Source organism: Oncorhynchus keta, chromosome 10 (assembly GCF_023373465.1).
Source record: "Oncorhynchus keta strain PuntledgeMale-10-30-2019 chromosome 10, Oket_V2, whole genome shotgun sequence".
Classification (NCBI taxonomy): domain Eukaryota; kingdom Metazoa; phylum Chordata; class Actinopteri; order Salmoniformes; family Salmonidae; genus Oncorhynchus; species Oncorhynchus keta.
The window spans coordinates 18,669,561-18,693,853 of NC_068430.1; the positions used below are offsets into that span (position 1 = coordinate 18,669,561).

Consider the following 24,293-nt stretch of genomic DNA (forward strand, 5'->3'; position numbering starts at 1 on the left):
GCACATCTATCACTACAGTTTTTAATTGATATATTGTAATTACTTCACCACCATGGCCTATTTATTGCCTTACCTCCTTATCTTACCTCCTTTGACCACACTGTATATGAGTTTGAGTTTGAGTTTGAGTTTTTTTTTACAGGGACAGTGCACATTAATCAACGTTTCAGTAAAAGTGCAAGCAAGACATAGCATACAGACAGAGCAACATAGGACAATAGTATATAGATATATTTTTCTACTGTATTATTGACTGTATGTTTGGCAAGGGGGCGGCAGGGTAGCCTAGTGGTTAGAGCGTTGGACTAGTAACCGGAAGGTTGCAAGTTCAAACCCCCGAGCTGACAAGGTACATAATCTGTCGTTCTGCCCCTGAACAGGCAGTCACTGTTCCTAGGCCGTCATTGAAAATAAGAATTTGTTCCTAACTGACTTGCCTAGTTCAATAAAGTTAAAATAAAATTCCATGTGTAACTCGTTGTTGTATGTGTCGAACTGCTTTGCTTTATCTTGGCCAGGTCGCAGTTGTAAATGAGAACTTGTTCTCAACTAGCCTACCTGGTTAAATAAAGATTAAATAAATGGAGCCCCATTTAGCTGCTGCCAAGGCAGAATCTCCTTGGGTCCAGCAAAATTAAGGCAGAAGGTATCACAATTGTCAAAAAAAATTACACCCACAGAGCTGCGATAAGTCCCGTTGCCAGTTATGGAGGGATAAAAGTCTGTTGGTGTCAAGTAGAGACCCAATCAGTTGTTTAAAATCCATCTTCAGCTGTCCCTTAATAATATGATTTGACCCCACATGAACCTTGACAGTGTCAGCCCCCGGTGACTGACTCACAGCCTCAGGAAACAACCTGGCGGTATCCTAAACTTTTGCCCCAGGTAAAACTATATGCCTCAGCATTGAACTCCCTATCACAATCGCCATAATGATCCGGCCTCTGCCGTGTCTCGAAGCAGGTTGCGAGGCCAGAGAAGAGAAGAGGTCTGCTGAGACGCCGGCTGTGTGCAGGCCACAACAGCCAAAAGGGACAGAGCTCTCATCCAGAGACCACGGCCCAGCGGAGGGGGGCCGCGGAGGTCCAGGCTGTGCCCGGGCAGTTGATTGACTAGGACACGGAGAGGTAGCTGGAGGGGCATCCACACCCATGGAGGGAACACTTAAGCCCCTGGCAGAAGACAGCTGGAACAGGGGCTCAAAGCGATTTGAAAATCTTAAGTCCGATCGCGGGGGAAGAAGGTAGGCACGCTGAAAATGATTCTTCTCCTTATTTCTGGATTTGAAATGCATCCATTTACGCTCACCTGGAGTCGAACAATGAGCAGCCATTTCTGGTTCAAGCTATTAGAGGGGTGCAGTGGCGGAAATTGATCATCGTCCAGAAAGGTCCCATTATGATCCACTTGGATGGTTTAATAGGAAGCTGTTACGATCGTCGTAATGAGCGGACCAATACGCAGCGTGATTGAACATTCACATCTTTATTACGGTGAAACTTAAAACAAAAATCAATAAACCAATAACGAAACGTGAAAGTAGTGGTGCACATGCATAAACACAAAACAATATCCCACAAACACAGGTGGGACAAATGGCTACCTAAATATGGTCCCCAATTAGAGGCAACGATTAACAGCTGCCTCTAATTGGGAACCATACAAAACACCAACATAGAAATATTGAGCGAGAACACCCCCTAGTCACACCCTGACCTACTACACCATAGAGAACCAAGGGCTCTCTATGGTCAGGGCGTGACAGAAGCATTTTAAAATGCTGATAGTCTCATAGAATCCTTTTTCAGTTCAAAATGTATTTCTTCATGAAGAGCAATACTCCTTTCTTTAGTTGCATCACGTTCATTACATTTTTCACAAATGACAACAATGAACATGTCGCAGATTATACATTTAATAGCACGCGAGTCCCCAGCAGATTCAAATGTGTTTTCACTGCTGCAAACCAACAGTCCAAGGAACAAACATTTCCCTGCTCCACCGGGGACTTAGATGCTCCGTCCATGTCCGCGGATGCCCACAACAGCCCCCCGTACAACTGTGTTGTTGTCTGTCTCTCCTTGAATGTGAGAGCGAGAAAGAAGCGCAGTGGGGCGAGTAATGTCTGGGTCGGATATCAGTGGCAGGTCGCCGGCTGTTCCTTGCTACGCACCGGCCTGGATGCATGTTAGTGTAGCCTCTCAGAGCTGTGTCAGGCATGTCCCCAATGTTTTGGATGACTCATATCTGAGACATATCTGGCTAGTTGTTCTGTATAGACACATAAAACTCCCATCCACAGACTAAGATCACCATGCGCAATGCCAAGCGTCGGCTAGAATGGTGTAAACCTCGCTGCCATTGGACTCTGGAGCAGTGGACACGCGTTCTCTGGAGTGATGAATCTGGGTTTGGCAGATGCCTGGAGAACTTTACCTGCCCCCGCGCATAGTGCCAATTGTACAGTTTGGTGAAGGAGGAATAATGGTCTGGGGCTGTTTTTCATGGTTTTGGTATCAGCATACAATGATATTCTAGACGATTCTGTGCTTTCGACTTCATGGCAACAATTTGGGGAAAGCCCTTTCTTGTTTCAGCATTGCAATGTGTTAAAACGGCCAGCTTCAGTCAGCTGATTCTAGCCATGCCTTCTGGTTAGTTCTAGTCGGGCAGCATAGTCTCCCATTCAGAGGACCCCCACTTTTGTTAGTGTCTTATTGGTCAAGGTCATGCCAAATACTTATCAACACATCTGCTACAGCTTGTCAGTGTCCTTGAATCCCCGGACTTCAGTTTAAGTTAGTCTATGACCCCAACATGCTGTGTGGTCAGAAACGTGCTTTCCCCATCCCGATGAGCGCTTCCACAGTTTTCTCTCCAGCGGAACTTTTCCTCCTATGGACTGAATCCCTGTATGGCTGATGTTTAATTAACCACATAGTTAACGTCAGTTCTCAATGGACTAATTCTCAGTTAACTGAACCATGAGTGGTCAGATGTGTGTGTGAATGCGGACATCTTCTTCCGTTAAACTCCCCTTAACCTGGACATCCGCCTCATCCTTGGTTTCTTAAGGTTAAGGCCTAAGGTTTCTTATTATATTCGATTCTATACAACCCTACCTCTATTTTTCACAATGTCCCCGTTCACAAAGTGAGGTCCATACAGAAATGGTTGATTGAGATCGGTGTGGAAGAACTTGACTGGCCTGCACAGAGCCCTAACCTCAATCCCGTCAAACACCTTTGGGATGAATTGGAACACTGACTGCGATCCAAGCCTAATCACCCAACATCAGTGCCGACCTCACTAATGCTCATGTGGCTGAATGGAAGCAAGTCCCCGCAGCAATGCTACAACATCTAGTGGAAAGCCTTCCCAGAAGAGTGTAGGCTGTTATAGCAGCAAAGGTGGGACCAACTCTATTAATGCCCATGATTTTGGAATGAGATGTTCGACAATCAGGTGTCCACATACCTTTGGTCATGTAGTGTATTAGTGTTTAATTTTTCATATTTGTTTTTACAAATGTTAGAATTTTTATTCCACTTTGACAATAGTGTATTTTGTGTAGATCCTTGACAAAAGAATTACAACTAAATCTGTTTTAATCCCACTGTAAAAGTCAAGGGGTGTGAATACTTTCTGATGGCACTGTAAGCCATGCTATACACATCAGTATTAGCCATCACAAATGATTCCATCACAGGTGTAAAATGTTCATGGAAGCTACAGTAGTACACAATTTAAAACATAATGCATGTACAAACAGCATTTTTTGAATGTATTCATTGTGCTTCAGAACAGATATGCACATTCACTGAGCCCAGGTGATGGAGGACTTCTTCTACATGTCTCACAACATGTCTCTCAAATGTTTTATTAATGACCTTGAAATCTTAAATCCCAGTCCAATGTTTACCACACGCATATTCAAACTTTAGACACTCACCAGAAAGAGTAACCAAAGATAACAGATATTATTCAACAGGACTGTATATGACTCTCACTTGTTTTTTGAAAACTCAGTTTCCCCAAGATGCGCATTTTCTCGATCTATAAAACCTTGGCCTGAGCCAGAATATCTACCGCTATGAATAAACCAATGAGCTGAATATTTAGTGCATATTGTGTCCTCAAAGCTATGTCTTGAAGAGTTTTCAGAATCCACCCTATCCTTCCATGTTCCCACCTGCCATGCAACATTTAGGGTTGCCTTTGACCGCCCAAGACTGTCTGGTGGCAATGCTGAAAAGCATCACTCCAGACCAGCTGAATCAAGTGTTTTCTAGCAGCTACTGGACTTCTGAGCTTCTGCATAGGAGTTAATTTATAGAGATACTGTCCTCTTTTCCTCCTCTCTCCTCCGTGGAGATAATACCAGATACAGGTGTGCCAGATACCCTGCTGGAACAAGTGAAACAGGTACACCGGCTACATGATCTTTCAAGGGAATGTATTTCTCCATGCTCTGGGAACCCAAGTGGATGTCTAGGTGAGCCTCAAAGGAAAAAGGCAATGTTAAGATACTTCATACAGTATATGGGGTCAAGGAATTGAGAAATCTGCCCATATCTTTCATGCTTCAACTGAGCTATTAGAAACATTTGTTCTCTCCTGTGCTTGAGTAGTTCAGTAGGACAGGGGAATATTCACACTCCCGTAGATGGGACACAGACATAGGAAATACATTTACAGGTAAAACCCCATTCAGACTTGTTCACTGATATAGTGAAAGTTATCTAAAAAATGAACCCATTTGAAAGCCATTGCACTTGAAAACAAATATTCCATAATTAGAGACTCTCAGATGACAATGCCTTTTCATTCTGAAACTAGTTGTTCACAAATTGATTAGCATTATTAATGGAAATATTTTATGTAACATCAATCTAACATGGACTTGAGAACACTTGAATAAGATATTGATAAATTTGGATATTGGTTATTGGCAGGAAGCAGCCCAATATTGTTTGTACCACAATGCATATTTGGAGATGAATAGGATATGCAGTATACAGGAAAGCACTGCTACAAACTGCATCAGAACATTTTGGAAGCCAAACCATTGTCACACTGACAATCAACAGCCAGGAATGCTAATACAGAACCAGTAAAAACAGTACCTCATCATAACACTGAGGTGACAATAGATATCCATTTGCTTCCATGAGTGACATCGATTTCCATGTCACAGATGTGGTGGTGATCCATTTACATGGTACATGGAAATTCATGTTTGCCTACTTTGTTCCATCCATTGGTCCTTCCATCTCTAAACACAAACCACACCCCATAGCACTGTTGCAAATTCACGTAGAATAATGAGTTATAGATGTGTCATTCTCATTGAAAGAAACTCTAAGAAGTGGTAGATCTGTTCTATGTTTTATTTATTTTTTATTTCACCTTTATGTAACCAGGTAGGCTAGTTGAGAACAAGTTCTCATTTACAACTGCGACCTGGCCAAGAAAAAAGCAAAGCAGTTCGACACAAACAACAACACAGAGTTACACATGGAATGTGGTATGTGCGCTATTTCTATGCTTCCCGTTCTTAAGTTTAGTTTTTGCATCTTTTACATTCAGTTTTCTACACCAGCTTCAAAAAGCTGAAAATACAATATTTTGGGTTATGGAAAATATATTTCACAGCGGTTTAGGTAGTACAATTGTTCTCTCCACAATGACTGTTTGTTTTGTCACATACACTGAAATTGGGCAAACTATTACAACTTTAGCAACCAGGAAATGGCAGAGCGGTTTCTTTATATTGCACTTTTAATAGCTCAATCAGTGAGAGAAGAGCATGGCCGCTCACCACATCAATTGTAGGCCAATTTCAGGGCCAGTTGACAAAGGTATCCCACCTAAAATGACTTTAATTTGTAATAGATATGAGTATTGCTTTCTCTTCTTCTGTCTTTAGAGAGATCAATGTGTTTAATAGAATAATAATGCTATAACTCACGTTTTTGATTAGCCGATCATTAGGAAGCTAAATGCTTTTTTCCTTGAGATAATACTGGAGCTTTTGCCTGACCTGCTAGGGGGGAAAAAAACTATAATTAATTTCATGAGATTCTCACTAATGGGCAAGATGCTAAGTGTTAATTACTTTAAATAGGTTTTCAGTTGCATAGACACATTGCAGAGAAAGCAATTTCCATAAAATTGACTACTTGTGATAGTATGGCGTTCTGTTGGCACTAATATCCCTCCATATAGTCTTATTTTGTAAACATTTAGGAACGGATTTATACATTTCTAAACTGAAAGTAAAGTTAAGAGCAATTCAATGAATCCTTAGATATACACACATGTCTGGGCATGTGAATAGGTTTTGATTTAGAGGTGATTGTGACTAAAAAATCTATTAAGATTTCTATTAGAGATATATGTTGAGAACAAAAAAACTCAATTTCCATGCAATGTAAAGTGATAAGGGTTATGAAGCGCCTGCTGCGTGGGACCCAATGCAAGGGAAAGATAAGGACACTAACAGAGTGTATACATACACCATTATGCCCCCTTCTCAATGTTGGGTTAGGAGAGTAACCAGAGCAAGCTATTTACTGCTATATCGGTATACTTATTCACAACAGCAGCAGCACTCTTACAGCAGCAGCACTCTTACATAAACATGAAATAGTTTTATGAAAATTGTCTTTGTCTATATGCCAAGTACTGGGTTTGCTTTACAAGCCATGAATAACTTGGTCAAATGACTGTTGTGGCACCCTGCTGTTTAATTTCTTGCCTGAAAAAGTTGAGTATGAACCATGAAAATAAAATGAAGTGAGGTTGATAAAAACTACAACTACAAGTTAATATAAGACCTCAATAGCTGAATGATGCATTGTAAAGTGACTTTGTAAAATCAAATTCATGCATTTGCAGTGGGCTTGTATTGCCTGTGGACGTTTATACAGTATACAGTGGCAAGAAAAATATGTGAACCATTTGGTATTACCTGGATTTCTGCATATATTGGTCATAACATTTGATCTGATCTTCATCTAAGTTATAACAATAGACAAACACAGTGTGCTTAAGCTAATAACACACAAATTATTGTATTGTCTTGTCTATATTGAATACATCATTTACATTTTCACAGTGTAGGCTAATGACTTCTCCAAAAGATAATTGGAGTCAGGAGTCAGCTAACCTGGAGTCCAATCAATGAGACAAGATTGGAGATCTTGGCTAGAGCTGCCTAGCCCTATAAAAAACACTCACAAAATTCGAGTTAGCTATTCACAAGAAGCTTTGCCTGATGTGAACCGTGCCTCGAACAAAAGATATCTCAGAAGACTCAATTGTTGACTTGCTGGAAAGGGTTACAAATGTATATCTAAAAGCCTTGATGCTCATCAGTACATGGTAAGACAAATTGTCTATAAATGGAGAAAGCTCAGCACTGTTTCTAGACACCCTAGGAGTGGCCATAAGGGAAAGATGCCTGCAAGAGCACAGCGCAGAATGCTCAATGAGGTTAAGAAGAATCCTAGAGTGTCAGCTAAAGATTTACAGACATTTCTGGAACATGTTAACATCTCTGTTGACAAGTCTACGATACGTAAAACACTAAACTAGAATGGTGTTCATAGGAGAACACAACGGAACACCACTGCTGCCCAAAATAAACATTTGCTGCACGTCTGAAGTTTGCAAAAGTGCACCTGGATTTTCCACAGCGCTACTGGCAAAATATTCTGTGGACAGATGAAACTACAGTTGAGTTGTTTGCAAGGAACACACAACACTATGTGTGGAAAAAAAGGCACAGCACACCAACATCAAAAACTTATCCCAACTGTAAAGTATGATGGGGGAGCATCATGGTTTGGGGCTGCTTTGCTGCCTCGGGGCCTGGACCGCTTGCTATCATCGACAGAAAAATGAATTCCCAAGTTTATCAAGCCATTTTGCAGGAGAATGTTAGGCTATCTGTCTGCCAATTGAAGCTCAACAGAAGTTGGGTGATGCAACAGGACAACGACCCAAAACACAGAAGTAAATCAACAACAGAATGGCTTCAATAGAAGAAAATACGCCTTCTGGTGTGGCCCAGTCAGAGTCCTGACCTCAACCCAATTGAGATGCTGTGGCATGACCTCAAGAGAGCAGTTCACACCAGACATTCCAAGAATATTGCTGAACTGAAACATTTTTGAAAAGAGGAATGGTCAAAAATTCTTCGAGACCGTTGAGCAGGTCTGACTACAGAAAACGTTTGGTTGAGGTTATTCCTGGAAAAGGAAGGTCAACCAGTTATTAAATCCAAGGGTTCACATACTTTTCCCACCCTGCACTGAGAATGTTTACACAGTGTGTTCAATAAAGACATGAAAATGTATAATTGTTTGTGTGTTATTAAACAGACTGTGTTTGTCTATTGTTGTGACTTAGATGAAGATCAGATCAAATTTTATGACCATTGACTGCATAAATCCAGGTAATTCCAAAGGGTTCACATACATTTTCTTGCCATTGTATAACACATATTGTATTGTACTCTGCATGGCCTCTCCTGATAACATTTGTACTAAGCTGCTGTTCCTGTACAGTAAACACCAGGATGTACGGAACAGCTGGTGTCTTTCCCTCTGTCCTTCTGATTCATGTCTATATACCTTTCATGTTCTGTCCTTCAAGATCTTGAAAACAACTTCTTCCGTCCTATTGAAATCCCAGAAAAAAAGATGAACCGAAAATTAATCTTTGAAGGGAGTCATGCAACCTTGAATCACCAACATGCCTTTTAGGATATGCACATAATGTTAGTGGCTTCTTTAAATATAAAGTGCATTCGCAAATTATTCAGACCCATTCACTTTTTGCACATTTAGTTACGTTACAGCCTTATTTTAAAATTGATTCAATTAAAATAATTGCTCATTAATCTACACACAATACCCTATTTTTGTATGCAAATTTATAAAAAATGAAAACCTGAAAAATTAAAATTACATAAGTATTCAGACCCATTGCTATGAGTCTCAAAATTGAGCTCAGGTGCATTCTCTTTCCATTGATCAGCCTTGAGATGTTTCTACAACTTGACTGGAGTCCACCTGTGGTAAATTCAATTGATTGGACATGATTTGGAAAGGCACACACCTGCCTATATAAAGGTCCCACAGTTGACAGTGCACGTCAGAAACCAAGCCATGAGGTCGAAAGAATTGTAAAGTAGAGCTCCGAGATAGGGTTGTATTAAGGCACAAATCTGGGGAAGGCTACCAAAATATTTCTGCAGGATTGACAGTCCCCAAGAGCATTATGGCCTCCATCATTCTTAAATTGATGAAGTTTGGAACCAGCAAGACTCCTCCTAGAGCTGGCTGCCTGGCCAAACTGAGCAATCAGGGGAGAAGGGCCTTAGTCAGGGAGGTGAACAAGAACTCGATAGTCACTCTGACAGAGCTCCAGAGTTCATCTGTGGGGATGGAAGAACCTTCCAGAAGGACAACCATCTCTGCAGGACTCCACCAACCAGGCATTTTACAGTAGAGTGGCCAGATGGAAGCCACTCCTCAGTAAGAGGCACATGACAGCCCGCTTGGATTTTGCCAGAAGGCACATTAAGGACTCTCAGACTATAAGAAGCAAGATTCTCTGGTCTGATGAAAACAAGACTGATGTCTTTGGCCTGAATGTGAAGAGTCACGTCTGGAGGAAACCTGGCACCATCCCTACAGTGAAGCATAGTGGTGGTCGCATCATGCTATGGAGATGTTTTTCAGCGGCAGGGACATCGAGATTAGTCAGGATCAAGGAAAAGATGAAAGTACAGAGAGATCCTTGATGAAAACATGCTATAGAGCATTCAGGACCTCATACTGGGGCGAAGGTTCACTTTCCAACAGGACAACGACTCTGAGCACACAGCCAAGACAATGCAGGAGTGACTTCTGGACCAGTCTTTAAATGTCCATGAGTGGCTCAGACAGATCCCAGACTTGAAACCCATTCAACCTGACAGAGCTTGAGAGGATCTGTAGAGAAGAATGGGAGAAACTCCCCAAATACAGGTGTGCCAAGCCTGTAGCGTCATACCCAAGAAGACTTGAGGCTGTAATAGCTGCCAGAGGTGAGTGCCAAAATGTATTTATTTATTTTCTTTATGGGGTATTTTGTGTAGATTGAGAATTGTGTGTAGATTGACGAAGGGGAAAAAACGATTTAATACATTAAGATTAAGGCTGTAACGTAACAAAGTGGAAAAAGCCAAGGAGTGTGAATACTTTCCGAATGCACTGTAGGTTAAACAAATCAAAATGTATTTTATATTTGAGATTCTTCAAAGTAGCCACCCTTCTCCTTGATGACAGCTTTGCACACTCTTAGCATTCTCTCAACCAGCTTCATGAGGTAATCACCTGGAAGGCATTTCAATTAACAGGTGTGCCTTGTTAAAAGTAGATTTGTGGAATTTCTTTCCTTCTTAATGCGTTTGAGCCAATCAGTTGTGTTGTGACAAGGTAGAGGTGGTATACAGACGATAGCCCTATTTGGTAAAAGACCAAGTCCATATTATGGAAATAACAGCTCCATATTATTGCTTACCCTCTTGCTCTTATGCACCCCAGTATCTCTACTTGCATCATCCGCACATGTATCACTCCAGTATTAATGCTAAATTGTCATTAATTTCACCTCTCGGGCCTATTTATTGCCTACCTCCCTACTCTTCTACATTTGCACACACTTTACATAGATTTTTCAATTTTATTTTATTTTGTGTTATTGGCTGTGCATTTGTTTGTGCAACTCTGTGTTGTTTTTGTCGCACTGCTTTACATTATCTTGGCCAGGTCACAGTTGTAAATGAGAATTGTTCTCAACTGGCCTACCTCGTTAAATAAAGGTGAAAAAAAAGAAAAAAAAGAAACACGATCAATGGACATTAAAATCTGTCCAAATTCGAGATTTTTTGGTTTCAACTGCTGTGTCTTTCTGAGATGCAGAGTAAATGAACGGATGATCTCTGCATGTGTGGTTCTCACTGTGATGCATGGAGGAGGTGTGATGGTGTGGGGGTGCTTTGCTGGTGACACTGTCAGTGATTTATTTGGAATTCATGGCACACTTAACCAGCATTGCTACCACAGCATTCTGCAGTGATACACCATCTCATCTGGTTTGCGCTTAGTGGGACTACTATTTGTTTTTCAACAGGACAATGACCCAACACACCTCCAGGCTGTGTAAGGGCTATTTGACCAAGAATGAGAGTGATGGAGTGCTGCATCAGATAACCTGACCTCCACAATCACCCCACCTGGTGTGGGATGAGTTGGACCGCAGAGGGAAGGAAAAGCAGCCAACAAGTGCTCAGCATATGTGGGAACTCCTTCCAGGTGAAGCTGGTTGAGAGAATTCCAAGTGTACAAAGCTGTCATCAAGGCAATGAGTGCCTACTTTGAAGAATCTAAAATCTAAAATATATTTGATGTTTTTAACACTTTTTTGGTCAATACATGATTCCATATGTGTTATTTCATAGTTTTGATGCCTTCACTACTTTTTTACACATAGGCACAGTTGAGAAAGCATAAAAGAGCAAGCAAAGCTGATGCAACATCCTCATTCTGAGAAGTGATCAGGAATATCAGGCATCATTTTAGCATTGCTTTTGCGAAAAGCAGCAGATACATTCATGCCTGGAAAGGATTATTTTGTTCCATGTTCTTTCCTGGATTCTAATAATGTCGTTCCCAGAAACCTTTGCCCGAATATGCAAAGACTCTATTGGACCAACGGGTCAAACTTGGCTTTTGTTAGCCAATACAGAGAGCCGGGAGAAACTCCAGATACATAGGCATTGACTTAGTCAGCTTAATCTACCAACCAATTATCTCCCACAACACTTTTCCTCTAACCCTCCCCTGTACGCTAGCACAACACAAGCACAAGCCTTGCAGTCATGTGATTCACAAAAATGTAATGATGACAAATACTTTATTCAGTAAGGTCACTCCCATAGAATTCTATGGTCACTCCCACTAACGGCAACTTTGAGCGGTTGATATCCCAGTCCTATATGCGCTGTGCGCAATAGCCATTGGACAATATTAGGGTTCTAACAACAGGGGATTTCCACAGAGACAGGAATAAAACTACAGTAATGTCCCTGGAGATGCGAAGGTTATCTCACTCACCATTTAACCATAGAGAACTCCTTTGTGTGCACAATGTCTCTTTAATGTAACTTTTTCATTTACAAGGCACTGGAACCTTTGTAAAATGTTGAGGCCACATGGAGTACAATATGTTTTATTCTCCACGAGCACAGTAATCATCTCAGGTGTGGAAATCAAATGGTTCTGCGACAGGCAGCAAAACTGAGGGCTGAGTTCATAAGTGCCATTAGTGCTGCTTAGCATAACTGTGCTAAGGGTCTAAAGTAAAGGATGAATTAAAGTAAGGGCATGTGTCATCATCATAGTGGAGCAAGCAGGAGTAACAGGCAGGGCATCAGGATTCTGAGCGTGTCCTGGGGAAGAGTGTGGCGCTACGGTGGGCTAATCAGACGCTAACAGGGAGGCTGAGAGTGACGCGTAGGCAGGGGAAACAGGAGGCAGCACTGTTGAGGCACAATAGCAGAACAAAAGAACACGCCTAGCAGGGGACAGAGATCATTACAGCCCCCTCAACACATTTGGTGCATTCTGACTGTGAATCCTTGCCTTTTCAGTGGTAACCTTCCCTTTCACTGGCATTCGCCACGTTGCTTGACCTTTTCAGTCAGTTTCACAAGCTGCATTCAGACAGCTACTGCACATAATGAAAGACAAGTGCCTTACAGTACATGGCAAACTGGGATCACGCCTTTCCAAGATAAAGAATAACTATATAACCTGATCTCACCTAGGAGAAATTCAACATGGATAAAATGCCATGTGCTTGTTATACCGAAAGGACAATTACCATTAAAGACAAAATTAGAGTTATAATACTACATTTGGAATTTTTGCCCACAGTGGTCTTGTAAATTCGAACAACAGTTCAAGTTTTCCTTTGGTTGACATAATTACAATACAGTATAGTTTATGTGATGGTCCTCAAAGACAAACACATCAAGGGCAAAAACTGTTTCTCTCACAGATCATCAATTCTTGCCAAAGAGGCAGTGGCTCTGCTAGCTTTACTCTATGAGTACTGTGCTGGCAACAAACTGCGCTTATAAGATGCTGGTAAATCAACCAGTGCCAACGCCTGAGTGATGCTGAGTGACCACCAGAGTCAGATTTGAATGATATTATAAGAACCAAAAACAAGTATGCAGTCTGCACCCAATGGGCACATACTGGATACATCAATGTTGTTTCCATGTCATTGCAATGAAATGACTTTGAACCAACATGGAATAGTTGTTGAATTGATGTGTGTGCCCAGTGGGCAGAGTCCTTTACAATCAAAACCCAACTCCTAATCATGAAAATAAGAAAGGTTTGCTATTTTTTTTAAAGTCTAGTGTTGGACTGAGTAATGCATGGGAGGGTATACTAGAGCCAGAGCATAATGCTTCATCAGCCTCTTGATTAAACACTCAGAAATCCAACTGTGGTTCACTGTTGACCCCACCAATTTGTAAGAAAGACAAATTAAAGCCCTCCATCAAAATGTGATCAATGCTGGAGAGCCCTGGGAGGGACAACGGGCACCCATTGTATAATGAAGCTATAATTCAGTTTTACTGTACATGAATGTCGGATATTCCAAAACCCACAATAAGGATTTCTGTGTGATTCATGTTCCCCTGTTATACTGTATATCAATTAGAGAGTAAGTATTACTGTGTTTCTTTCAATGCAGCTTTAAAGGCAGAGAGAGAAATTAGAACTACTCCCCATGAGACTATATTTCCCCCTGAAAGATTTTCAATGGCACTGTGGACAGTGATGACGGGGTTCAAGGGGGTTATTATAATACCGCTTCTGATTATTGTATTACGTTTGATGTAGGGATTAATTCAATTAACAAAAACACACTTCCATTATGGATAAGCATGGATGAAAGGATGGGTTATTTCATGTTCATAGCATCTTTAATCTTCACAAGAACTAACCAACGTCTTTCATACACTGTGCACTGACTTAACCGTCAAGTGTGTGCACTTTAAAAAATGTCCCCATCCACAACGCAGACGTCAGCAACAACCTTAGATCGTTAACCCCTAATTATTATATAACCTAAATAACTTGCATCTGGCATAAAAACAGATAATGACAGGAGTTACAAAACAATGAAACTTTGATATCAATGTTAATGCTATCAATGACCTTTTATCTATACTTAACCTAATTATGTATATTTTGCCAGAATCGGAGGAGAGCTTATCTGTTCAACAAACCAAATTATTTCAAATAGAGTTACTGCTATAGAGGCAATCATTCGATCATGACAATAGAAGTCCAAATCTTCTATTTTAATCTGTTGTCAAATACTTCAACTTTATGCCCTTGACTCTGCAGTAAATTCTACAGCTTAAGCATAGTGCAGTGTTTTTTTTCTATAATAAACAAAATATGACACCTCTCATCAAAATATGACTTAGTATCAATAATATGACACTGTGAATCAATGATATGACACTGTGAATCAATGATATGACACTGTGAATCAATGATATGACACTGTGAATCAATGATATGACACTGATATTGGGCCTTGATCGTTTTCTGATTACCATCCTCCATTGTCCAGTCGTTATATAATATATTTTCTGAAAGCCTAGTTTATACATTTTTTAAATTTAACTAGAACAAATTCTTATTTACAATGACAGCCTACCGGGGAACAGTGGTTTAACTGCCTTGTTCAGGGGCAGAATGACAGATTTTTACCTTGTCACCTCAGGGATTTGACCCAGCAACCTTTCAGTTAGTGGCCCAAAACTCTAACCACTAGGCCTGCCACCCCAAAAGTATACCGTATCTATGCACACCAAAGAAACCAATATAAACCATTCAACCTTGACATGAGGTAATGATTTCAGGTTCCATAATTCCCCTTATGTTCAGGGGGTGAGAGAAGGTATTTGAGTACTCACAGGAGGGCTTCCATGATGGGAAGTGTTCTTTGTAAGGCCTTATTCCCTTAGTGTACAATATATTGGTCCACAATAGACATTCAACTTTTTATTTTTGTTATGTATTTTTTTAGAGTCAATATTTGTATTTATTATATTTTGGGGCCCATCTCTTCGGAAGACAAAAATAAACATTATTTTCCCCACTTTTTATTTTGTAGTTACATGTACAGTGCCTTCGGAAACTATTCAGAACCCTTGACTTTTTCCACATTTTGTTACGATACTGTCTTGTTCTAAAAAATATATATATATTTTTTAAATCTTCTCCTCATAAATCTACACACAATAGGCCATAATGACAAACCAAAAACAAGTTTTAATACATTTTTGCTCATTTATTAAAAATAAACTAATAAAATATCACATTTACAGAAGTATTCAGACCGTTTACTCAGTCCTTTGTTGAAGCACCTATGGCATTGATTACAGCATAGAGTCTTCTTGGGTATGATGCTACAAGCTTGGCACACCTGTATTTGGGGAGCTCTGTCAGGATGGATGGGGAGTGTTACTGCACAGCTGCACAGCTAGCACACATTTTGTTATGTTACAGCATTATTCTAAAATTGATTTAATAATTTCCCCCCCTCTACACACAATACCCCATAATGACAAAGACCCTTTTCTCAGTACTTTGTTGAAGGACCTTTGGCAGCGATTACAGCCGAGGTTTCTTGGATATGAAGCTACAAGCATGGCAAACCTGTATTTGTGGAGTTTTTCCCATTTTTCTCTTCAGATCCTCTCAGATGTTGGATTGGGTTCAAGTCCAAGCTCTGGGTGTGCCACTCAAGGACATCCAGACACTTGTCCCGAAGCCACACCTGTGTTGTCTTGGCTGTGTGCTTAGGGTTGTTTTCCTGTTGGAATGTGAACGTTCGCCCAAGTTGGAGGTCCTGAGCACACTGGAGCAGGATTTCACTAAGGATTTCTCTCTACTTTGCTCCGTTCATCTTTCCCTCAATCCTGAATAGTCTCCTAGTCCCTGCTGCTGGAAAACACCCCCACAGCATGATGCTGCCACCACCATGCTTCACCGTAGGGATATATATATGATATATATATGCCATTTAGCAGACGCTTTTATCCAAAGCGACTTACAGTCATGTGTGCATACATTCTACGTATGGGTGGTCCCGGGAATCGAACCCACTACCCTGGCGTTACAAGCGCCATGCTCTACCAACTGAGCTACAGAAGGACTTCTTCCATTTAAGAAGGGTGTATAGAAAGTACTTAAACATGATACATTGCATTTTCAGTTCTATAACTATTATAGAACATGAGATTATAAACCCAACCCTCAGCTCTCAGTCTATCCCACCTATCTCCCTAAACCGCCCTCTTATGTTTTCAATGTGCCATATATTATTAAATTGTGCTGTGATGTTTCACATGCATTTCTAATCGCATAGTATCTACAGATTGTAAGTTAAAGATGAATACAGTTTAAGTCGGAAGTTTACTTACACTTAGTTGACTGTGCCTTAAACAGCTTGGAAAATTCCAGAAAATTATGTCATGGCTTTAGAAGCATCTGATAGGCTAAATTACATAATTTGAGTCAATTTCAGGTGCACCTGTGGATGTATTTCAAGGCCTACCTTCAAACTCTGTGCCTCTTTGCTTGACATCATGGGACAATCAAAATAAATCAGCCAAGACCTCAGAAAATAATTGAAGACCTTCACAAGTCTGGTTCATCCTTGGGAGCAATTTCCAAATACCTGAAGGTACCACGTTCATCTGTACAAACAATAGCATGCAAGTATAAACACCATAGGACCATGCAGCCGTCATGCCGCTCAGGAAGGAGACGTGTTCTGTCTCCTAGAGATGAATGTACTTTTGTGCAAAAAGTGCAAATCAATCCCAGAACAACAGCAAAGGACCTTGTGAAGAAACTGGAGGAAACAGGTACAAAAGTGTCTATATCCACAGTAAAATGAGTCCTATATCGACATAACCTGAAAGGCCGCACAGCAAGGAAGAAGCCACTGCTCCAAAGCCGCCACAAAAAAGCCAGACTACGGTTTGCCACTGCACATGGGGAAAAATATCAAACTTTTTGGAGAAATGTCCTCTGGTCCAATGAAACAAAAATATAACTGTTTGGCCATAATGACCATCGTTATGTTCGGAGGAAAAAGGGGGAGGCTTGCAAGCCGAAGAACACCATCCCAACCGTAAAGCACGGGGGTGGCAGCATCATGTTCTGGGGGTGCTTTGCTTCAGGAGGGACTGGTGCGCTTCACAAAATAGATGGCGTCATGAGGAAGCAAAATTATGTGGATATATTGAAGCAACATCTCAAGATATCAGTCAGGAAGTTAAAGCTGGGTTGCATATGGATATTCCAAATAAACAATGACGCCAAGCATACTTCCAAAGTTGTGGAAAAATGGCTTAAGGACAACAAAGTCAAGGTATTGGAGTGGCCATCGCAAAGCCCTGACCTCAATCCTATAGAACATTTGTGATTGAGTGTATGTAAACTTTTGACCCACTGGGAATGTGATGAAATAAATAAAATATGAAATAATTCACTGTACTATTATTCTGAAATTTCACATTTCTTAAAATAAAGTGGTGATCCTAACTGACAGGGAATTTTTATTATGATTAAATGTCAGGAATTGTGAAAAACTGAGTTTAAATGTATTTGGCTAAGGTGTATGTAAACTTCTGATTTCAACTGTATTTTTACTAAAAGTATTATTATTATTGATTGATTGACTTGGATTACCAAATCTCCCAACAGTGCTATTTGCAGGGTACATTTTTCAATAAATGTTGCTGCACTGTCAGAACTAGAAGCACAAGCATTTCCTTATCACCGCAATAGGATCTGCTAAACACGTGTATGTGACAAATAACATTTTATTTGATTTGGATTTTTCAGCCATTTTTGAACCAATGACCAACCTGTGTCATTGTAGCACAATCTGCAGTGCTGAGATGGTTGTACGCCCCATATACAGTGGGGCAAAAAAAGTATTTAGTCAGCCACCAATTGTGCAAGTTCTCCCACTTAAAAAGATGAGAGAGGTTATCAGTATAACAGACACCTGTACTATACTTATTTTCCACCATAATTTGCAAATAAATTCATTAAAAATCCTACAATGTGATTTTCTGGATTTTTTTTCTCATTTTGTCTGTCAGCCTCACGTATGTATATCTCACTAGGTCTGGATTTTTAAGCCTCCATATATTCACTAGTTCTAACGTGTCCATGATATTCGTAATTTCACAAAGTGCATGTAGTGTGATTTCCTTTGAAATCCATTGGGGTACTTAAAACTGTATTATAATCTCCCACCATAATAATAGTGTCATTTGTTGCTTTTGAGTTCCATAGATTAGTATATACAGAAAAATAAAGGGAACACTTAAACACAATGTAACTCCAAGTCAATCACACTTCTGTGAAATCAAACTGTCCACTTAGGAAGCAACACTGATTGACAATAAATGTCACATGCTGTTGTGCAAATGGAATAGACAACAGGTGGAAATTATAGGCAATTAGCAAGACACCCCCAATAAAGGAGTGGTTCTGCAGGTGGTAACCACAGACCACTTCTCAGTTCATATGCTTCCTGGCTGATGTTTTGGTCACTTTTGAATGCTGGCGGTGCTTTCACTGTAGTGGTAGCATGAGACGGAGTCTACAACCCAAACAAGTGGCTCAGGTAGTGCAGCTCATCCAGGATGGCACATCAATGCGAGCTGTGGCAAGAAGATTTGCTGTGTCAGGCAGCGTAGTGTCCAGAGCATGGAGGCGCTACCTGGAGACAGGCCAGTACATCAGGAGAAGTGGAGGAGGCCGTAGGAGGGCAACAACCCAGTAGCAGGACCGCTACCTCCGCCTTTGTGCAAGGAGGAGCAGGAGGAGCACTGCCAGAGCACTGCAAAATGACCTCCAGCAGGCCACAAATGTGCATGTGTCTGCTCAAATGGTCAGAAACAGACTCCATGAGGGTGGTATGAGGGCCCGACGTCCACAGGTGGGAGTTGGGCTTATACAGCCCAACACCGTGCAGGACGTTTGGCATTTGCCAGAGAACACCAAGATTGTCAAATTCGCCACTGGCGCACTGTGCTCTTCACAGATGAAAGCTCTTCACACTGAACACGTGACAGACGTGACAGAGTCTGGAGACGCCGTGGAGAACGTTCTGCTGCCTGCAACATCCACCGGTTTGGCGGTGGGTCAGTCATGGTGTGGGGTGGCATTTCTTTGGGGGGCCGCACAGCCCTCCATGTGCTCGCCAGAGGTAGCCTGACTGCCATTAGGTGTCGAGATGAGATCCTCAGACCCCTTGTGAGACCATATGCTGGTGCGGTTGGCCCTGGGTTCCTCCTAATGCAAGACAATGCTAGACCTTATGTGGCTGGAGTGTGTCAGCAGTTCCTGCAAGAGGAAGGCATTGATGCTATGGACTGGCCCGCCCGTTCCCCAGACCTGAATCCAATTGAGCACATCTGGGACATCATGTCTCGCTCCATCCACCAACGCCACGTTGCACCACAGACTGTCCAGGAGTTGGCGGATGCTTTAGTCCAGGTCTGGGAGGAGATCCCTCATGAGACTATCCACCACCTCATCAGGAGCATGCCCAGGCGTTGTAGGGAGGTCATACAGGCACGTGGAGGCCACACACACTACTGAGCCTCATTTTGACTTGTTTTAAGGACATTACATCAAAGTTGGATCAGCCTGTAGTGTGGTTTTCCACTTTCATTTTGAGTGTCACTCCAAATCCAGACCTCCACGGGTTGATACATTTGATTTCCATTGATAATTTTTGTGTGATTTTGTTGTCAGCACATTCAACTATGTAAAGAATAAGGATTTAATAAGAATATTTCATTCATTCAGATCTAGGATGTGTTATTTTAGTGTTCCCTTTATTTTTTTGAGCAGTGTATATTTTCAAATAAGTCCTTCATCATTATTTGGACCATATAGATTAATTAGCCAGAACCGTTTATTGTCCAATAGCATATTTAAAAGGGATATACCTTCCTTGCAGATCTGTTTGGACAGTTTGCACATTCGGATCGAAATTGTTATTAGTTAATATCATCACCCCTTTTGAGTTTCTTTGCCCAAGGTGAACTCTTTGCCCAAGGTGAGTTTCTTTGCCCAAGGTGAGTTTCTTTGCCCAAGGTGAGTTTCTTTGCCCAAGGTGAGTTTCTTTACCCAAGGTGAGTTTCTTTGCCCAAGGTGAGTTTCTTTGCCCAAGGTGAGTTTCTTTGCCCAAGGTGAGTTTCTTTACCCAAGGTGAGTTTCTTTGCCCAAGGTGATTTTCTTTACCCAAGGTGAGTTTCTTTGCCCAAGGTGAGTTTCTTTGCCCACGGTGAGTTTCTTTGCCCACGGTGAGTTTCTTTGCCCAAGGTGCGTTTCTTTGCCCAAGGTGCGTTTCTTTGCCCAAGGTGAGTTTCTTTGCCCAGTCCATGGTGCAGTGTTAGTTACCACAGAATAAATGTCATTGCCATTTTTTCCTCTAATGATTAAATCTCACACTGATTTGCAATCATTGCATCCAATTTAATATTTTCATTTTTAGTTTCATGTCTGCAACACAATCTCCTCCTTTATATTCATAGTGATTAAACTAACTTCAGTCAACCTTTACTGACTGACACCCCTTCCATACAATTATTTACTTTAACAACAAACCCCTTTCATATTAAATACATTTAGGAACCTCATTATTTGTATTGTAATGTAACAAAAATTATGATTTATGTTTGCCTGTGGCAGGTTTAACTTGAGTTAGCTTCATTCTAAAACTATGGATTTCACACTGCAACCTGCCCTAAATACATAAGAATAAGGACACAAAACTTCACAAAAATAGCTCTTGTGTGCATCAAAAGTTCTTAATAAGGTACGTTACCTGCCAGGCACCCCATAAGTGACTTCAGCACCAGCAGTTTCCATAGCAACATCATCGTCAGATTTCTGGGGTCAAAGTAGACTCACATCCAATCACAAATGTATGGAATCCTTTTGGTACCTTTCTGGGTCTTCACTCTGTATAACAAGAGACAGGTGAAATGAATTCCATGATAAGATACAAAGACAGTCCTTTATTAGCACTTGAGAAAAGTACTATCTACGGCATATTGGTTAAACATTAAAGCTGAAATCCTTAATTGAAACAATTACAAATTACCTGGAGAAATGTAACCACTCGTAAATTCAAAGTGAGCTATGTGTGCAAGGATTGAAGGCAGTTCTACGGTAAAAGAGTGACTTTGAATTTGCAATCATTGGTTTTTGTTTGATATCAAAAGTATAGTTTTAACTATGTTTTAAGGCTATACAGTGTTTGTTTACATTTACTTTGTTTACAATCGTTGGCATAAAACAAGCTTATATTTTGGGTTCTAATGTGTAACAAAGGTTGAACTCAGCTCATGAGGCATTTCTATGTTATATTCTTCAAGAATGAATAGGTACAGTATATATCATTAACTTATAAGACCTATAATGAATGTAACAACTAAGTATTTGTTGGGGTAGCCTAGTGGTTAGAGCATTGGGCTAGTAACCAGAAAGTTGCAAGTTCAAATCCCCAACCTGACAAGGTACACATCTGTAGTTCAAGGCAGTTAAACGAGTGTTCCTAGGCTGTCATTGAAAGTAAGAATTTGTTCTTAATTGCCTAGTTAAATAAAGGTAAAATAATCTATCTTCAAAGGAATATGATGGCATGCCTCGCTTCTGATGACATGTCAAGGACTAGGGCAATGCTTTCCAAACTGTTAACCTTCACAGCCTACTGTAGACCGTCATTCGGTTAGATTCTAAAAAATGATGAATGTATCAGAAATTAACCTAGCTATTACAGTGAAATAATACCATGCCACTGTTTGAGGAGAGTGCACAGTTATGAACTTGGAAATTGATTAATTAGGCACATTTGGACAGTCTTAATACACCATTTCGAACAGAAACACAATGGTTAATTGAATCAGTCTAAAACCTTGCACATACACATGCTGCCATGTGGCCAAAATCTAAATTGCGCCTAACCTGGAATAGTACATTATGGCCTTTTTCCTTGCATTTCAAAGATGATGGGGCACATTTTTTTGTTTACAAAAAATATATATATATTTTGTATTATCTTTAACCAGATCTAATGTGTTATATTATCCTACATTAATTTCACATTTCCACAAACGAATATGCATATCCTTGCTTCAGGTCCTGAGCTACAGGAGGTTATATTTGGGTATGTCATTTTAGCCAAAAATTGAAAAAAGGAAGCCTTGAATGTGAACAAAGACATTACTTTGAAAGTATACATCAATTAGGGAATTAGATGATTGAGTTAAAAAACTGACTCTATATTCTCTTTCACCCCCCAAAAAAACCATTACATGTACAATGTAACTCTCAATGCACAGACTGTCATTAAAAAAATACAGTACTCCTTTTTTCTCCCTCCCAAAGTCAGGCTGGAGCCTGTTCTAATTTCCTGAAAAGCTACAGAGGCAAAAAAAAAAAAGCAAAAATAGCACAGATTTCATGTTTGGCGCAAAGTAATTACGAGTGACATGCATTCCCATACCCATGAAAAATACAGTTCCAGACACACCTATTGTTAAGCCTATTTTGGTAGCTCCTTCTTGAACATACAGTGGCACATATATACTAAATAATACCAATTCACTTCTACGTTCATAAACGTTGCATGCCACAGCAGGAGATGAGGTGTAAAAAAACATGTCAGTGATCCCAGTGTCAGATGTGTTTAATTCCCCAGCAGAAATACCGGGGGTATCGCCATGGAATCTGCACCCAAACCTGAAGAGCCAGCATTGTTTCAGAGGGATAGTAATTATCTGAGGGCTCCAGGCCATCAATGTAAAGAGCAGAAGAGAAGGGGGGCTGCAGGGGATAAACATAAAATCAATGCCATCCAGAGACAGTGTCCCATGGCAGTACTTTTACAACATTAGCTTACTGTAACCTGCTGCCCTACAGACAATATAATGCTTACTCATTTTACATCAGGACAGGAAACTGCATTCTATGTTTGGTCGGAAAGTAGTGTATGGTGAACTTTGAAACGTGGTCATTTTGTTATTGTCAGTCTTTGAATAAGTATTTCATATCGTTTGTTGAAAGACAAATATGATCCAATTAGGATTTATTCATAAACTGACACAACTAATTGCTGTATTGTTTAAATTTGAATGACACATTTCCCTCTCATCTCCTCTGCTCAAGTCCAACCCCCAAAAACAACACGTTTTTGGAGAGGACAGAATAATATGTGTACATCTCAAAATGAGTGATTGTTCAAAGTAACTCAAATGAAAAAATAAACTTATAAGATAGTTCCTATTTTCAGGGTCTCTCAAAGGTTTGCACGGACTTTGTCAACAGCTAACTGTTTCACGTGCTGATGTTTGAGCCTTTGTTATTTCCTCAAGTGACAAAGGTATATCTAAATCAGTGATGGACTATTATCTACTTGTCCTCTGTGACTGAGAGTTCTGTCATCACAGGCCCCAATTCAATCAATTATAAACAAATGTAAAACCGCACTGAGGGTTATCTCAGAATGTTTACACTGTCTCAGAGATGTTCCTCTTAAGGACCTTGTCATTGCATAAAAAGTGCCAAATTGGGATAGATATGGGTTTCAGTAGCAGGGAGAGGAAGTAGAGATGTAAATGAAACAGAATAGGGGTAGGCAGTTGGATGTACAGTATGCAGCTTGCCACAGAGTCTGAGAGAACAACACAGAATAAGTCTGAGGCAAATGTCAGAAGCTGCCTCTGGAAAAGCTGTGTACACTCGTTACAAAGGCAATACAGCAAAATGACGAGCTAAGTAATGCAATGTACAATTTGCAAAGCTTCTCTAGAAAACAAGCTGCAATGATCCCATGTCCCCTAGGTAAATACATGTTTATTCATGGTTCTAGTATATAATAACAACCCACACCATCCCATTACACCGCAAACAGGCTCTTGTTGGCTTTTCACTATCTAAATAGAGGCAGAAGCAGTATTGAAAGTCTTCTTCAGTTCTTGCTTACTGAATTGTAATGCTACATTTCAAAGACACGCGTGAGCAATGCAATAATCATAGGTTCCAAAACACTAGGAGCAAGAAATCAATATGAGACCAGAATATTGTATTTTCTTCACGTTC

The 24,293-nt window shown here is 40.5% G+C and overlaps 1 protein-coding gene across 3 annotated transcripts in view; it reads right to left on the bottom strand.

The window, feature by feature from the left end:
* The window catches only part of LOC118389632 (contactin-4-like), a 229,512-nt gene that overhangs the window by 176,004 nt on the left and 29,215 nt on the right, over positions 1-24,293 (bottom strand). For all 3 annotated transcript variants that reach the window (XM_052526622.1, XM_052526620.1, XM_052526621.1), the window contains exon 2: positions 21,016-21,152. In XM_052526622.1, coding sequence (XP_052382582.1) covers positions 21,016-21,070 — 55 coding nt within the window. In that variant the 5' untranslated portion in view covers positions 21,071-21,152. The remainder of the gene's footprint in view (positions 1-21,015; positions 21,153-24,293) is intronic.